This window comes from Neoarius graeffei, chromosome 15 (assembly GCF_027579695.1).
Source record: "Neoarius graeffei isolate fNeoGra1 chromosome 15, fNeoGra1.pri, whole genome shotgun sequence".
In the NCBI taxonomy this organism is placed as follows: domain Eukaryota; kingdom Metazoa; phylum Chordata; class Actinopteri; order Siluriformes; family Ariidae; genus Neoarius; species Neoarius graeffei.
The window spans coordinates 69,310,065-69,322,471 of NC_083583.1; the positions used below are offsets into that span (position 1 = coordinate 69,310,065).

A 12,407-nucleotide genomic window follows, 5' to 3' on the forward strand; every position below is an offset into this window, starting at 1 on the left:
CCAGGGCTTAATTTGAGCCGGAACATGACGGAACAAGATCCGGAACCTCCGTCGTCGGATCCGGCAGCTATTTTCACTTCATTCAGTGTTCCGGCAGCTATTTAAATGGATCAGATCACCTCCGTGACCATCACAAAGGGAAAAAAAAAAATCAAACAATAAATTAAATAAATAAGTAAATAAAAATTTGTTTAGTGTTTGGTTTTGATATCTGTTGTTGATTTCTCTCCTATGACATCCACAAAATCTATGCGAAAGGGGAAGAGGGAGGGACATGGGGTGTATACTTCCGCTCAATAGAACACCGGGTTTTTTGTAGCCGTTAGCTTGCGCTGTGGAAAAAATGGCAAAAAAACCAAGAAAGCTTACTAAAATTTTTAAAATGAATTCTCCAACTTGTTTTGTAAACCCTTTATTTCTTAACTATTACTTGAATTGCTTGCACTTATGTTTGCTGGCACTGCTTTTAAATTATTCTCGTTTTTGGGCTTTTTCCACCTTTATTGGATAGGACAGTGTAGAGACAGGAAATGAGCAGGAGAAAAACAGGGAGGGCTCGGAAAATGACCGCAGGTCGGAATCAAACCCGGGTCCCCGGATTTATGGTATGGCGCCTTATCCACCTGAGCTACGAAGTCCCGCTGGCAATGCTTTTAAATACCCTACTTAAATCCTTAAAATGAGTCATTTAACTCATGTCTTGTGTGATCTGATCTCCAATGGTGAAATAAACTGGTTGTGATATGAGTACAGTCTGTTATTTTAGAAGATAAATTTAATATAGAATTTAATATATAGCCTAATAAAAAATAATATTTTATAACATAATATCACGACATATTACTGTCTAACTTCGTCACTAAAGCGTTTTCTAAGATCATAATGTCTGATATTATTATTATTATTATTTTTTTTTTTTACACACACAGTAGGCGTGTGTGCGTAAAGTTATAGTAAACCACCCCCCGCCTTTTTTTTTTTTGAGTCGCTGGACCCACCCACCTCCTGCGTTCCGGGACCTCCCACTTCACAAATTAAGCACTGCATAACACGTCTTACACAAAGCCTCAGCTTTTACACAAAAATGACTTATTACATTGCAAATATAAGTATATACAACTATAAATAAAAATCTAATCCTAAAAACAATATAATCAAGCCTTTATATACAAACATTTCTAGTACCAAAAAAGTGTTTCCAAACCCAGTTCTAATCTTTTCCCTTTATTCTAGCATCAGATCCAATTCATTCTTTTTTCTCTCATATCCAATCCACCATTTTTCACTGGTATTGGTCAAATACTTATCCTGAGTACTGGCTCAGTGCCATGTCTAATTTCAATGCACAATGGAGAAGCAAAAATCTCACAATAAGCATTTATTTCCATGCAGACCTGTAAGAGTCCAGCGTGACATGAAACTCTTTCTCTGGTTCAGCAACTCCAACATTCACCAGCCCTCCCAGATCAGGCGAGTACTTCAAAATGGCAAAAGGCACTGAGAAATGATTCTGAATCTATAAAAGATGAAAAAAAATAGGACACAAGCAACCTTATTATCAGAATGTTATTTAACATCGAGAGTTGATTTGATTAATTCTGGTATTCAAATGACTGTCAGTAAAGCCTTTGAGAATGACAGCACGAGCCAAACATGGACACTCAGAAGTACAACTCCCAAAAAGCGCAGCACCCCCGGCACCGGCTTATTGATGTCAGCTGGCATTCATTCACTACTCATCAGTCGCGCTACTTTTTTTTAATAAATATTTTAAGTTTTTAGATTTAAGAAAAACATACAAATAAACACTGACCACAGCAATAGCAATAATGTATAAATGTACTATACAACAAAACAACCATTTCTGTATAGGTTCCCTATACACTGCACACCTTTGGTTGCCCAAAGCTTGAAACCACCATCATTTCTACCTGGTGTAAAATCATTGTTTCCCCATATAGGAGAAAAACGAGATAAAGCAGGAATTTTTCCAATATGCTGGTGTACACAATACCAAATGTCAATGACATTTTTAAGAAAAGGATTCTTTGGGTTGTGGGTGGTAAAAGAGAGCAACTGGACTTACTTGAAGATTCTTGAAGACGTTTCACCTCTCATCCGAAAGGCTTCTTCAGTTCTGTCTGACTAGTAGGGAGTATCAGGTATTTATCCTCTCATGGATGAAAAGCTCATCTAAGGTGTCGTTGAGTCATCCTGTTGGTGTGGGTCAATGGGGGCTGGATGTGAATGGCCTCGAGAGTCATTTGGGTGATCAATGGATTGCCCGTTAAGGTGATCAATGGAATGCTGATTCTCTCTGTCCTCTTGTGAGTCACTGAAAACAGCTGGGTTTTGGTGTGCATTCAGTTGTCTGGGAAGTGTGCCAAGGACTGCATGGTAGGTGGCTGATAAATGATGTCTTAGGCCCTGTCCACACGGCAACGGATTCAGGTGACTCCGATACAATTGCTTATCGTTTAGGCCTGGTGTCCACACGGCACCGGCGTTTTGGGTGCCCAAAACGCAATCTTTTTGAGAACGGGTTCCAGAGTGGAAAGATCTGGCAACGTTGCCGTTGTGAAGTCGTCTGGATGAGTAGAACGGATTTGTTTATGATGACGTCACAACCACATGACTATGAGTGCTTCACGCCGGGTAGAAGTGTAACGAACTCGATGCGAGTTGTCAACAAATCCTATAACTTGGTTCATGAAACGCGCTTACAAAATATTTTCACTGTGAATATTTATTGTGTAATGGTGCAAAGTGAGAGAGAGACTCTGCAATCCCGCCAGCAAAAATAGGGAAAAAAAGGAGCGATCTCACCTCTTCAGATGTGGGTTTAAGTCCTACAATACATTCCTCAAAAAGGGCGTAGAAGAAATTAATCCATCAACGTGTATCATTCAATTTATTCCGGACCATTAAAGACGCCGCCTTCCGCGTAGAATCATACGTCATCCTCGTCGCCATATTGGATAGGTCAAAGCGGAGAATAAAGATTCATGTGCTGCGTTTAACTGTACCAACAGGTTTACCGTCCAAACGAGATCATATGGGATTACCTTTCACAGGTGAGAAACAACAAATTAATCCATCAACGTGTATCATTCAATTTATTCCGGACCATTAAAGTCGCCGCCTTCCACGTAGAATCATACGTCATCCTCGCCGCCATTTTGGAGAGGTCAAAGCGGAGAATAAAGATTAGCTGCGTTTAACTGTACCAACAGGTTTACTGTCCAAATGAGATCACATGGGATTACCTTTCACAGGTGAGAAACAACAAATTAATCCATCAACGTGTATCATTCAATTTATTCCGGACCATTAAAGACGCCGCCTTCCACGTAGAATCATACGTCATCCTCGCCGCCATTTTGGAGAGGTCAAAGCGGAGAATAAAGATTAGCTGCGTTTAACTGTACCAACAGGTTTACCGTCCAAACGAGATCACATGGGATTACCTTTCACAGGTGAGAAACAACAAATTAATCCATCAACGTGTATCATTCAATTTATTTCGGACCTTTAAAGACGCCGCCTTCCGTGTAGAATCAAACGTCATCCTCGCCGCCATTTTGGAGAGGTCAAAGCGGAGAATAAAGATTAGCTGCGTTTAACTGTACCAACAGGTTTGCCGTCCAAACGAGATCACATGGGATTACCTTTCACAGGTGAGAAACAACAAATTAATCCATCAACGTGTATCATTCAATTTATTCCGGACCTTTAAAGACGCCGCCTTCCGCGTAGAATTAAACGTCATCCTCGCCGCCATTTTGGAGAGGTCAAAGTGGAGAATAAAGATTAGCTGCATTTAACTGTACCAACAGGTTTGCCGTCCAAACGAGATCACATGGGATTACCTTTCACAGGTGAGACTGGAAAAATACTTTTCATTGTATTTGGTCATTATAATGTAATTTTACAAACAGATTTTCCTGACTTTGTGGCTAATATGAAGTCTCGCGCATAATAGTTTATGCGCATGCGTCCTTACTTCTTCTATTGTTCTGGTGTCTCCGAAGGGACCGTCTTACAGCGCCCCTAGAGGTGTGGCATGTGTATTGCATCGTTTTCGGCAAGCGTTGCGTTGCCATATGGACCTGATATTTTACTGATTGTTGCCCATTTGGACGCGATATATTTTTAAATAACATCTCGTTGCCGTTGTCGTGTGGATGTAGCCTTAGACCCCCACCTCTGTTCAGTGATGGCCGTTCCAGGTTGACAAAAATGACTTCTTTAACTCCTCGCTCATACCAACGATCCTCTCTAGCTAAAATGCGTACGTTGCAATCCTGAAATGAGTGTCCTTTGTTGTTAAGATGAAAATAGACAGCAGAGTCCTGGCCTGAGGAACTGGCTCTCCTGTGTTGAGCCATACGCCTGTGGAGCGGTTGTTTAGTGTCCCCAATATACGAATCCGTGCATTCCTCACTGCACTGAATTGCATACACTATGTTGTCCTGTTTGTGTCTGGGTATTCTGTCCTTAGGGTGGACCAGTTTCTGCTTCAGGGTGTTACTGGGTCTGAAATGTACCGGAATGTTGTGTTTGTAGAAGATCCTCCTGAGTTTCTCAGATAGACCAGAAATGTAGGGAATGACAATGTTCTTGCGTTTGTTCCTGTTATCGTCCTTGTCTGTTATGTTCCTTTTTCTACTCTTGAAGAAAGACCAGTTGGGATACCCGCAGCTCTGAAGTGCTTTCTTGATGTGATTCTGCTCCTTCTCTTTTCCCTCTACCGTTGTAGGGATGTTCTGAGCCCTGTGTTGCAAGGTCCTAATGACCCCCAATTTGTGTTCCAGTGGGTGGTGAGAGTCGAAGAGTAGGTACTGGTCTGTGTGTGTGGGTTTCCGGTAGACCTCAATACTAAGGCTTCTGTCTTGTCTAATGTGTACATCACAATCCAAGAAGGCTAGATTATTCCCACTGACGTCCTCCCGAATGAAATTGATGTTGATATCCACTGCATTGATGTGCTTAGAGAAGGCTTCCACTTCATGGGTTTTGATTTTAACCCAGATGTCATCCACATATCTGAACCAGTGGCTGGGAGCAACTCCTGAAAAAGTGGTCAAAGCTTTATGTTCTACTTCCTCCATGTAAAGATTGGCCACGATAGGGGACACCGGTGAGCCCATGGCGCATCCATGCTTCTGTCTGTAGAAACTTTCATTAAACTGGAAATAAGTGGTAGTCAGGCAGAGGTCAAGCAGGATGCAAATCTGGTCCGTGGTGAGGTTTGTTCTATCCAGTAAGGTGTTGTCTTGAAGGAGTAATAACATAGGAGGATAACAGGAACAAATGCAAGAACATTGTCATTCCCTACATTTCTGGTCTATCTGAGAAACTCAGGAGGATCTTCTACAAACACACATTCCGGTACATTTCAGACCCAGTAACACCCTGAAGCAGAAACTGGTCCACCCTAAGGACAGAATACCCAGACACAAACAGGACAATGTAGTGTATGCAATTCAGTGCAGTGAGGAATGCACGGATTCGTATATTGGGAAACTAAACAACCGCTCCACAGGCGTATGGCTCAACACAGGAGAGCCAGTTCCTCAGGCCAGGACTCTGCTGTCTACCTTCATCTTAACAACAAAGGACACTCATTTCAGGATTGCAACATATGCATTTTAGCTAGAGAGGATCGTTGGTATGAGCGAGGAGTTAAAGAAGCCATTTTTGTCAACCTGGAACGGCCATCACTGAACAGAGGTGGGGGTCTAAGGCTACATCCACATGACAACGGCAACGAGATGATATTTAAAAATATATCGCGTCCAAATGGGCAACGATCAGTAAAATATCAGGTCCATATGGCAACGCAACGCTTGCTGAAAACGATGCAATACACATGCCACACCTCTAGGGGCGCTGTAAGACGGTCCCTTCGGAGACACCAGAACAATAGAAGTAAGGACGCATGCGCATAAACTATTATTATGCGCGAGACTTCATATTAGCCACAAAGTCAGGAAAATCTGTTCGTAAAATTACGTTATAATGACCAAATACAATGAAAAGTATTTTTCCAGTCTCACCTGTGAAAGGCAATCCCATGTGATCTCGTTTGGACGGTAAACCTGTTGGTACAGTTAAACGCAGCACATGAATGAGGCATCTTTATTCTCCGCTTTGACCTATCCAATATGGCGGCGAGGATGACGTATGATTCTACGCGGAAGGCGGCGTCTTTAATCCGGAATAAATTGAATGCTACACGTTGATGGATTAATTTGTTGTTCTACGCCCTTTTTGAGGAATGTATTGTAGGACTTAAACCAACATCTAAAGAGGTGAGATCGCTCCTTTTTTTCCCTATTTTTGCTGGCGGGATTGACTCTGCCCTAAGGGCTATTTTCTCTCTCTCTCTCACTTTGCACCATTACACAATAAATATTCACAGTGTAAATATTTTGTAAGCGCGTTTCATGAACCAAGTTATAGGATTTGTTGACAACTCGCATCGAGTTCGTTACACTTCTACCCGGCGTGAAGCACTCACAGTCATGTGGTTGTGACGTCATCGTAAACAAATCCGTTCTACTCATCCAGATGACTTCGCAACGGCAACATTGCCAGATCTTTCCACTCTGGAACCCGTTCTCAAAAAGATTGCGTTTTGGGCACCCAAAACGCCGGTGCCGTGTGGACGCCAGGCCTAAACGATAAGCAATTGTATCGGAGTCACCTGAATCCGTTGCCGTGTGGACAGGGCCTAAGACATCATTTATCAGCCACCTACAATGCAGTCCTTGGCACACTTCCCAGACAACTGAATGCACACCAAAACCCAGCCGTTTTCAGTGACTCACAAGAGGACAGAGAGAATCAGCATTCCATTGATCACCTTAACGGGCAATCCATTGATCACTCAAACGACTCTCGAGGCCATTCACATCCAGCCCCCATTGACCCACACCAACAGGATGACTCAACGACACCTTAGATGAGCTTTTCATCCATGAGAGGATAAATATCTGATACTCCCTACTAGTCAGACAGAACTGAAGAAGCCTTTCGGATGAGAGGTGAAACGTCTTCAAGAATCTTCAAGCAAGTCCAGTTGCTCTCTTTTACCACCCACAGTTACTATGACCTGGATGACTGAGAATCTTCACAGACACGATTCTTTGGGTTTTTTTTCAATGTTTTAAGATCTGCTGAATATAGATACAGCTTGAGGGGTAGTTCTGATGTAGTTGTTTGCTCAATATTTACCCAAGCTGGAAGAATATCTGAGCTAAAATAAAACGAAGCAGAGTCTAATTGAGCAGACCAGTAATACCACCACAGGTTTGGAAGACGAAGGCCACCTCTCTCATACGGCAAGTAAAGCAACTTCAATCGCAGTCTAGCTTTTTTTATTGTTCCAAATGAATTTAGCAATAATGTTATTAATTTTATCAAAAAAAAACACTTGGGAAGTGGGAGTGGGATTAATTGAAAAAGGTACAGGAATTTTGGCGGTATATCCATTTTTATTATATTAATACGACCGATCATTGAAATTGGCATTACTGTCAAGCGGTTTAATGTATTTGTGACATTTTCTGTTCGTGAGTCATAATTTGAAGACACAATAGTTTTGATTTCAGGTGTAATTTTAACGCCTAAATAAGTAAAACCATTTTTTGCATTTGTAAACGGTGTCTTTATAGTTGGTGTCTGACATTCATTTTTATTTAGAAATAATAGTGATGACTTAGAGAAGTTTATTTTATATCCAGAGAACTCTCCAAATTTTTGAATTAATGCGATTAGATTTGAGTCACGCTACTTAAGCCTCCCACTTACACACCCTCAGTGTGAAGTATCATTCTGTGTTTTCTCCAGTCCATACTAAGCCTTTCATTTACTGCCTGCCTCTTGTATTTCTGACCCTCGCTTTATCTCTTCATTTACATTACCTGTCTTGCCTCTATTGCTCTGTTTACTGATTGACTAACCCTTTCCTGCTTTCTGACTCCACTTCCTGTCTCACGATTTGGCTTTGTTACCAGTTTGCACCCCTGCTGTCCCCTGCACATACATCTGTAAGTGCCTGCGCTCTGACAGACTTCCATTATAAAATACTTCAAGAAACCTTCACCTTATTATTATTTGCTAATAACATCCAAAAATAAGGGCATATGAGTATTCCAAAGTGTGATCCATTTTATTTTTATTAGTCTCCACTACTGAACTCACTTGTTAGCAATATTAGTATTTTTGGATACAATATCAAGCCTTATTTATGAGCTTTGCATGTGAAATAAATTAATTTACCTGTAGTGGGGATCGCACAGTGATTACTTTGTTGCCTTCTGTAGCACTGATCTGCAGTAGCACAGATACAGACTCCCGAAGCATCGCTGTTCGTACGTTATAGAGCCTCCGGCCCGGCTTATCCAAAGGAATGTTAGAGATCTCGCTATAGCCTGTGGGCACTGCAGATAAAGTACGTTATCACAGTGACAAAAACATTTATATTTGAACCATTACTTACCAATTATTAATTACTATGAATTTATTATGAATAATTTTTTTTAATAACAAAAATTCACCATTATAGCACAGTTCAATTTTCTAACATGTCAATCATTTATACAGAAATGATTCAACTTCTAAATTATTCAAAGGATCATTTATTCATCTTTAGTATCTGCTTTATCATGGTCACAGTGGATCCACAGCCTACCCTGGGAACACTCGGTGAAAGGCAAGAATACACCCTGCATGGCACACTAGTCCATCATAAGGCACCATGCCCACACACAGATGTAGCAATTTAGAGTAGCCAAGCCACCTACAGTATGTTGAATGTTTTGGGAGGCAGGAGTTCAGCAGAATTTAAACAACCACAGTGGGGCCTGCTACTCTCACTACAAAATGGATTGCCTTGACAGCTCCCTTATAGAGTTACTGCCCTAAATGGAGGAAATGGTTTAGAACTCTCATCCAGGTTACCTGCACCTGTGGGCTTGGCCCCTTGGAGTGAAAAGCTGATGCAGTACTGTGACCCGGATGTCCAAGATGCATTCCTGAATGCAAAATTACCTTGTCCATGAGCCTTGTATGTTCTCAGGCAGAAACTGTTCCACAAATGGTATGCAGACAATCATTGATGCATGTAACATCATGATGGATATTGCTTCTTTCTGGGCTCAGAAACTCATCTCTTTCTGAAGAGAGCAAGTTAGTCTATCAGTCTCATCCGAGATCCTGGCATGTGCTCTTACCTTTATACTAGAGTCCTATACGACCCCATCATTTCAGCCCCTGTAGTATGCCATACTGAAATGGGCTTCTCTAAAGCCTCCTTCTTCAGCCCCTGTAGTATGCCATACTGAAATGGGCTTCTCTAAAGCCTCCTTCTTTGCTAGCACTTGAGCAAAAAAGGGCGAGAAAAAGGGCACCTTGGTAACAGACTCACCTTTCATATGCAAAGGTCAAGATGACTCCAGAGTGACCTTGTTGATTCATGATATGGTGATACATGAATAACAAGATGACAAGCATTAAAATAAATTTCTAGTCTAATAGTCTAAATTTCTAAATTTTGTGCAGCATGGGCAGAAGTAGCAAAGGAGGTGGGAACACATACAGGTAGGCAAAGAGGTCCACCACTCATAGAGGAACATATTTCATGGGAAAGGTTTTGCATCTGCAGCGGGTCAGACACTGTGCCCCTTTTTAGCAACATCATAATGTTGATCAAGCCTGGGGTAGAGGCTGGCTGCTAACACATTTCTGACTGCTCCTTAGTTCCAGGAGGCCACTGCTATAGCTGCAATCAACAAATCCTGAATTCTCAAAAGGAGCTTGGATCAGCCGTAGTGGCTCGCACCCATCTTCCTGGTGAATGTTCTGATGTCTGTGATGGTGCTATAGCACAAGATTGGTTGTGGAAGTACACAAGTATTCACTGCCCTGGTGGTGTTTTCAGCTGCAAAGCATCCTATTGATAGCTACTGCCAATCACTGATTTCAAGTGGAAGCACCACTTAAGGCCTAACACATAGGTGGGGTTTACATTAGACCGTATCAGCGGATCATCAGATTAACATTTTTAAAACGATTAGTGTGCACACAGCAACGCCAATACACGATTCGCGTGCACATAGCAACGCCAATACACGGATACGCTCGGCTCCGCAGGCATCCTGCGCTCCAAATCACTCCGCCCTGAACAGCAAGTGCCCTCTGGAGGGTGCGCACTCCGGCCCTGCGCAGCTCACAGAGCGCGCGAGTATAGCGCACGAGCAGTGATTTGGGACTGAGCCACTGTGTGTGTGATCTCAGTGCATGTCAGGCATGCGAGTCACTTACCACTTGCAAGTGGAAGGATGGCAAGCCTAAAGACAATCATAACTACACAATGGGCAGTATTTGCATCAGTATTTGCAGTATTTTCATACTTTTATACTCTTTAATGAAAGGTGATACAAGGCGGAAGTCCGCGCCGTTTTTCAGCAGTTGCGTCACATGACCAACCCCAGCGAATCAGGAAGGTGGATGTCACAGTGACGTTGTCCAATGACGACGCCAGCTAGAGCTCAGCACAGCGTATCCGCGTATTCTCAATGTTTACACAGCACCGGACCAGACACGATCTGGATTGAATACGTGGACCCTGGCGGATTCCCGTTTCCTGGCGTTTTAATGTAAACGGACAGTGTATCCGCGAAGAAAACGAGACAGATACGGTCTAATGTAAACTTGGCCACAGTGTGGACAAGAAGCATCTGGGTGTTTGTTAGGGCCTTGATTGCTTGATTTTGTATACTTGCAGCTCTTACAAGGCCTGTGGTCCTTCAGAGGACAATAAAGTATTGATTCAGTCCTTGGTGTTACCAAAACGTGGCCAGTCTACTTTGTTCTTTTGACTTTGCAGTTCCAAAGCCTAAACACTCCTCCCTCAGGCTTCTTTGGCCATAGGCCCAAAGAGCAGGCCAGGCATACAGGGCAGACTTCACAGGTTTGCTTGCATGCTGCTGGCAATGTCCAGGATTGCTGTGTATGCCTGGATTGCTGCTGGCAATCCAGGCATACACAGCACTGCACTTTCAGCTTTCTTTAAAAGTTTGTGGCTAGTTGCCTGATTAAGTTGATACCAAGGTAGTAGGCACACAGTTGGTGGCAATTCACCAGGAGATCCAAGCACTGATTCTTGAGCATATTCCATAGCAATTCAGGCTGGATGCAATACGGTCTGCTGGGCAGCAAGTGAACTGTTTCTAAGAGGGGGAGCAGACAAATTGCTGAGAAAACAGCAAATGGAGGAACAAACACTCCAGATCTCTGACCACCATCGGGCAGCACTACAAAATGGTGAACTCGCTATATAGTCCACTATATAGTGAGTTAATCATACCATAATCACCAGTTAATCATAAATGTTATGGGTAAACTATAGATTTTGGAACTTTTGTGTTTCCATACTGTGGTTTGCTGTGAAATCAGACTGAGAGCTATCAAACAGATTGTTGGAGGCTGTGCCGCTATCAAAGGATGTTTGAAATAGGTCTTCAGTTATTAACCCATTTAGAGTCAAATTCTGTTTTTAGAACTGGAGCGATTACAGTGATGCTGTGTCCGAAATCACTCACTACAGTGACATGCAAATGTTTGGGCACCCTTACTGAAAATGTCTGTTACTGTGAATAGTTAAGTGAGCAGAAGATGAACTGATCACCAAAAGGCATAAAGGTAAAGATGACACATTTCAGCGTTTTCTTCAAGATTTGTGTATTATTTTTGTTTTGTACAATTGGAGAGTGAAAAAAGAAAAGGAACACCATGCAAAAGTTTGGGCACCCCAATACATTTGAGTTTGCAGGTAACTTTTACCAAGGTTCCAGATCTTAATTAGCTTACTGAGCTATGGCTTGTTCAAATTCTTCATTAGGAAAGGTCAGATGATGCAGATTTCAAAGCCATATAAATTCTCTGACTCCTCAAACTTGTCCCTAAAATCAATAGCCATGGGCTCCTCTAAGCAACTCCCTCGCATTCTGAATAATAAAACTGTTCACAAAGCAGGAGAAGGCTACAAGAACACAGCAAAGTGTTTTCAGGTAGTCGTTTCCTCAGATTGTAATGTTATTAAGAAATGGCAGTTAACAGAAACAGTGGAGGTCAAGGTGAGGTCTGGAAGATGAAGAAAACTTTCTGAAAGAACTGCTCATTGGATTGCTAGAAAGACAAATAAAAACCCCTGTTTGACTGCAAAAGACTTTCAGAAAGATTTAGCAGACCCTGGAGTGGTGGTGCACTGTTCTACTATGCAGCGACACCTGAACAAATATGACCTTCATGGAAGAGTCATCAGAAGAAAATCTTTCCTGCATCCTAGCCACAAAATTCAGCATCTGAAGTTTGCAAATGAACATCTAAATAAGCCTGAT

The 12,407-nt window shown here is 42.1% G+C and overlaps 1 protein-coding gene across 2 annotated transcripts in view; it reads right to left on the bottom strand.

The window, feature by feature from the left end:
* Positions 1-12,407, bottom strand: part of vps13c (vacuolar protein sorting 13 homolog C) — a 353,158-nt gene that overhangs the window by 139,947 nt on the left and 200,804 nt on the right. For both annotated transcript variants that reach the window (XM_060941799.1, XM_060941800.1), the window contains exons 56-57: positions 8,287-8,447; positions 1,395-1,516 (exon numbers count right to left, since the gene is read on the bottom strand). In XM_060941799.1, coding sequence (XP_060797782.1) covers positions 1,395-1,516; positions 8,287-8,447 — 283 coding nt within the window. The remainder of the gene's footprint in view (positions 1-1,394; positions 1,517-8,286; positions 8,448-12,407) is intronic.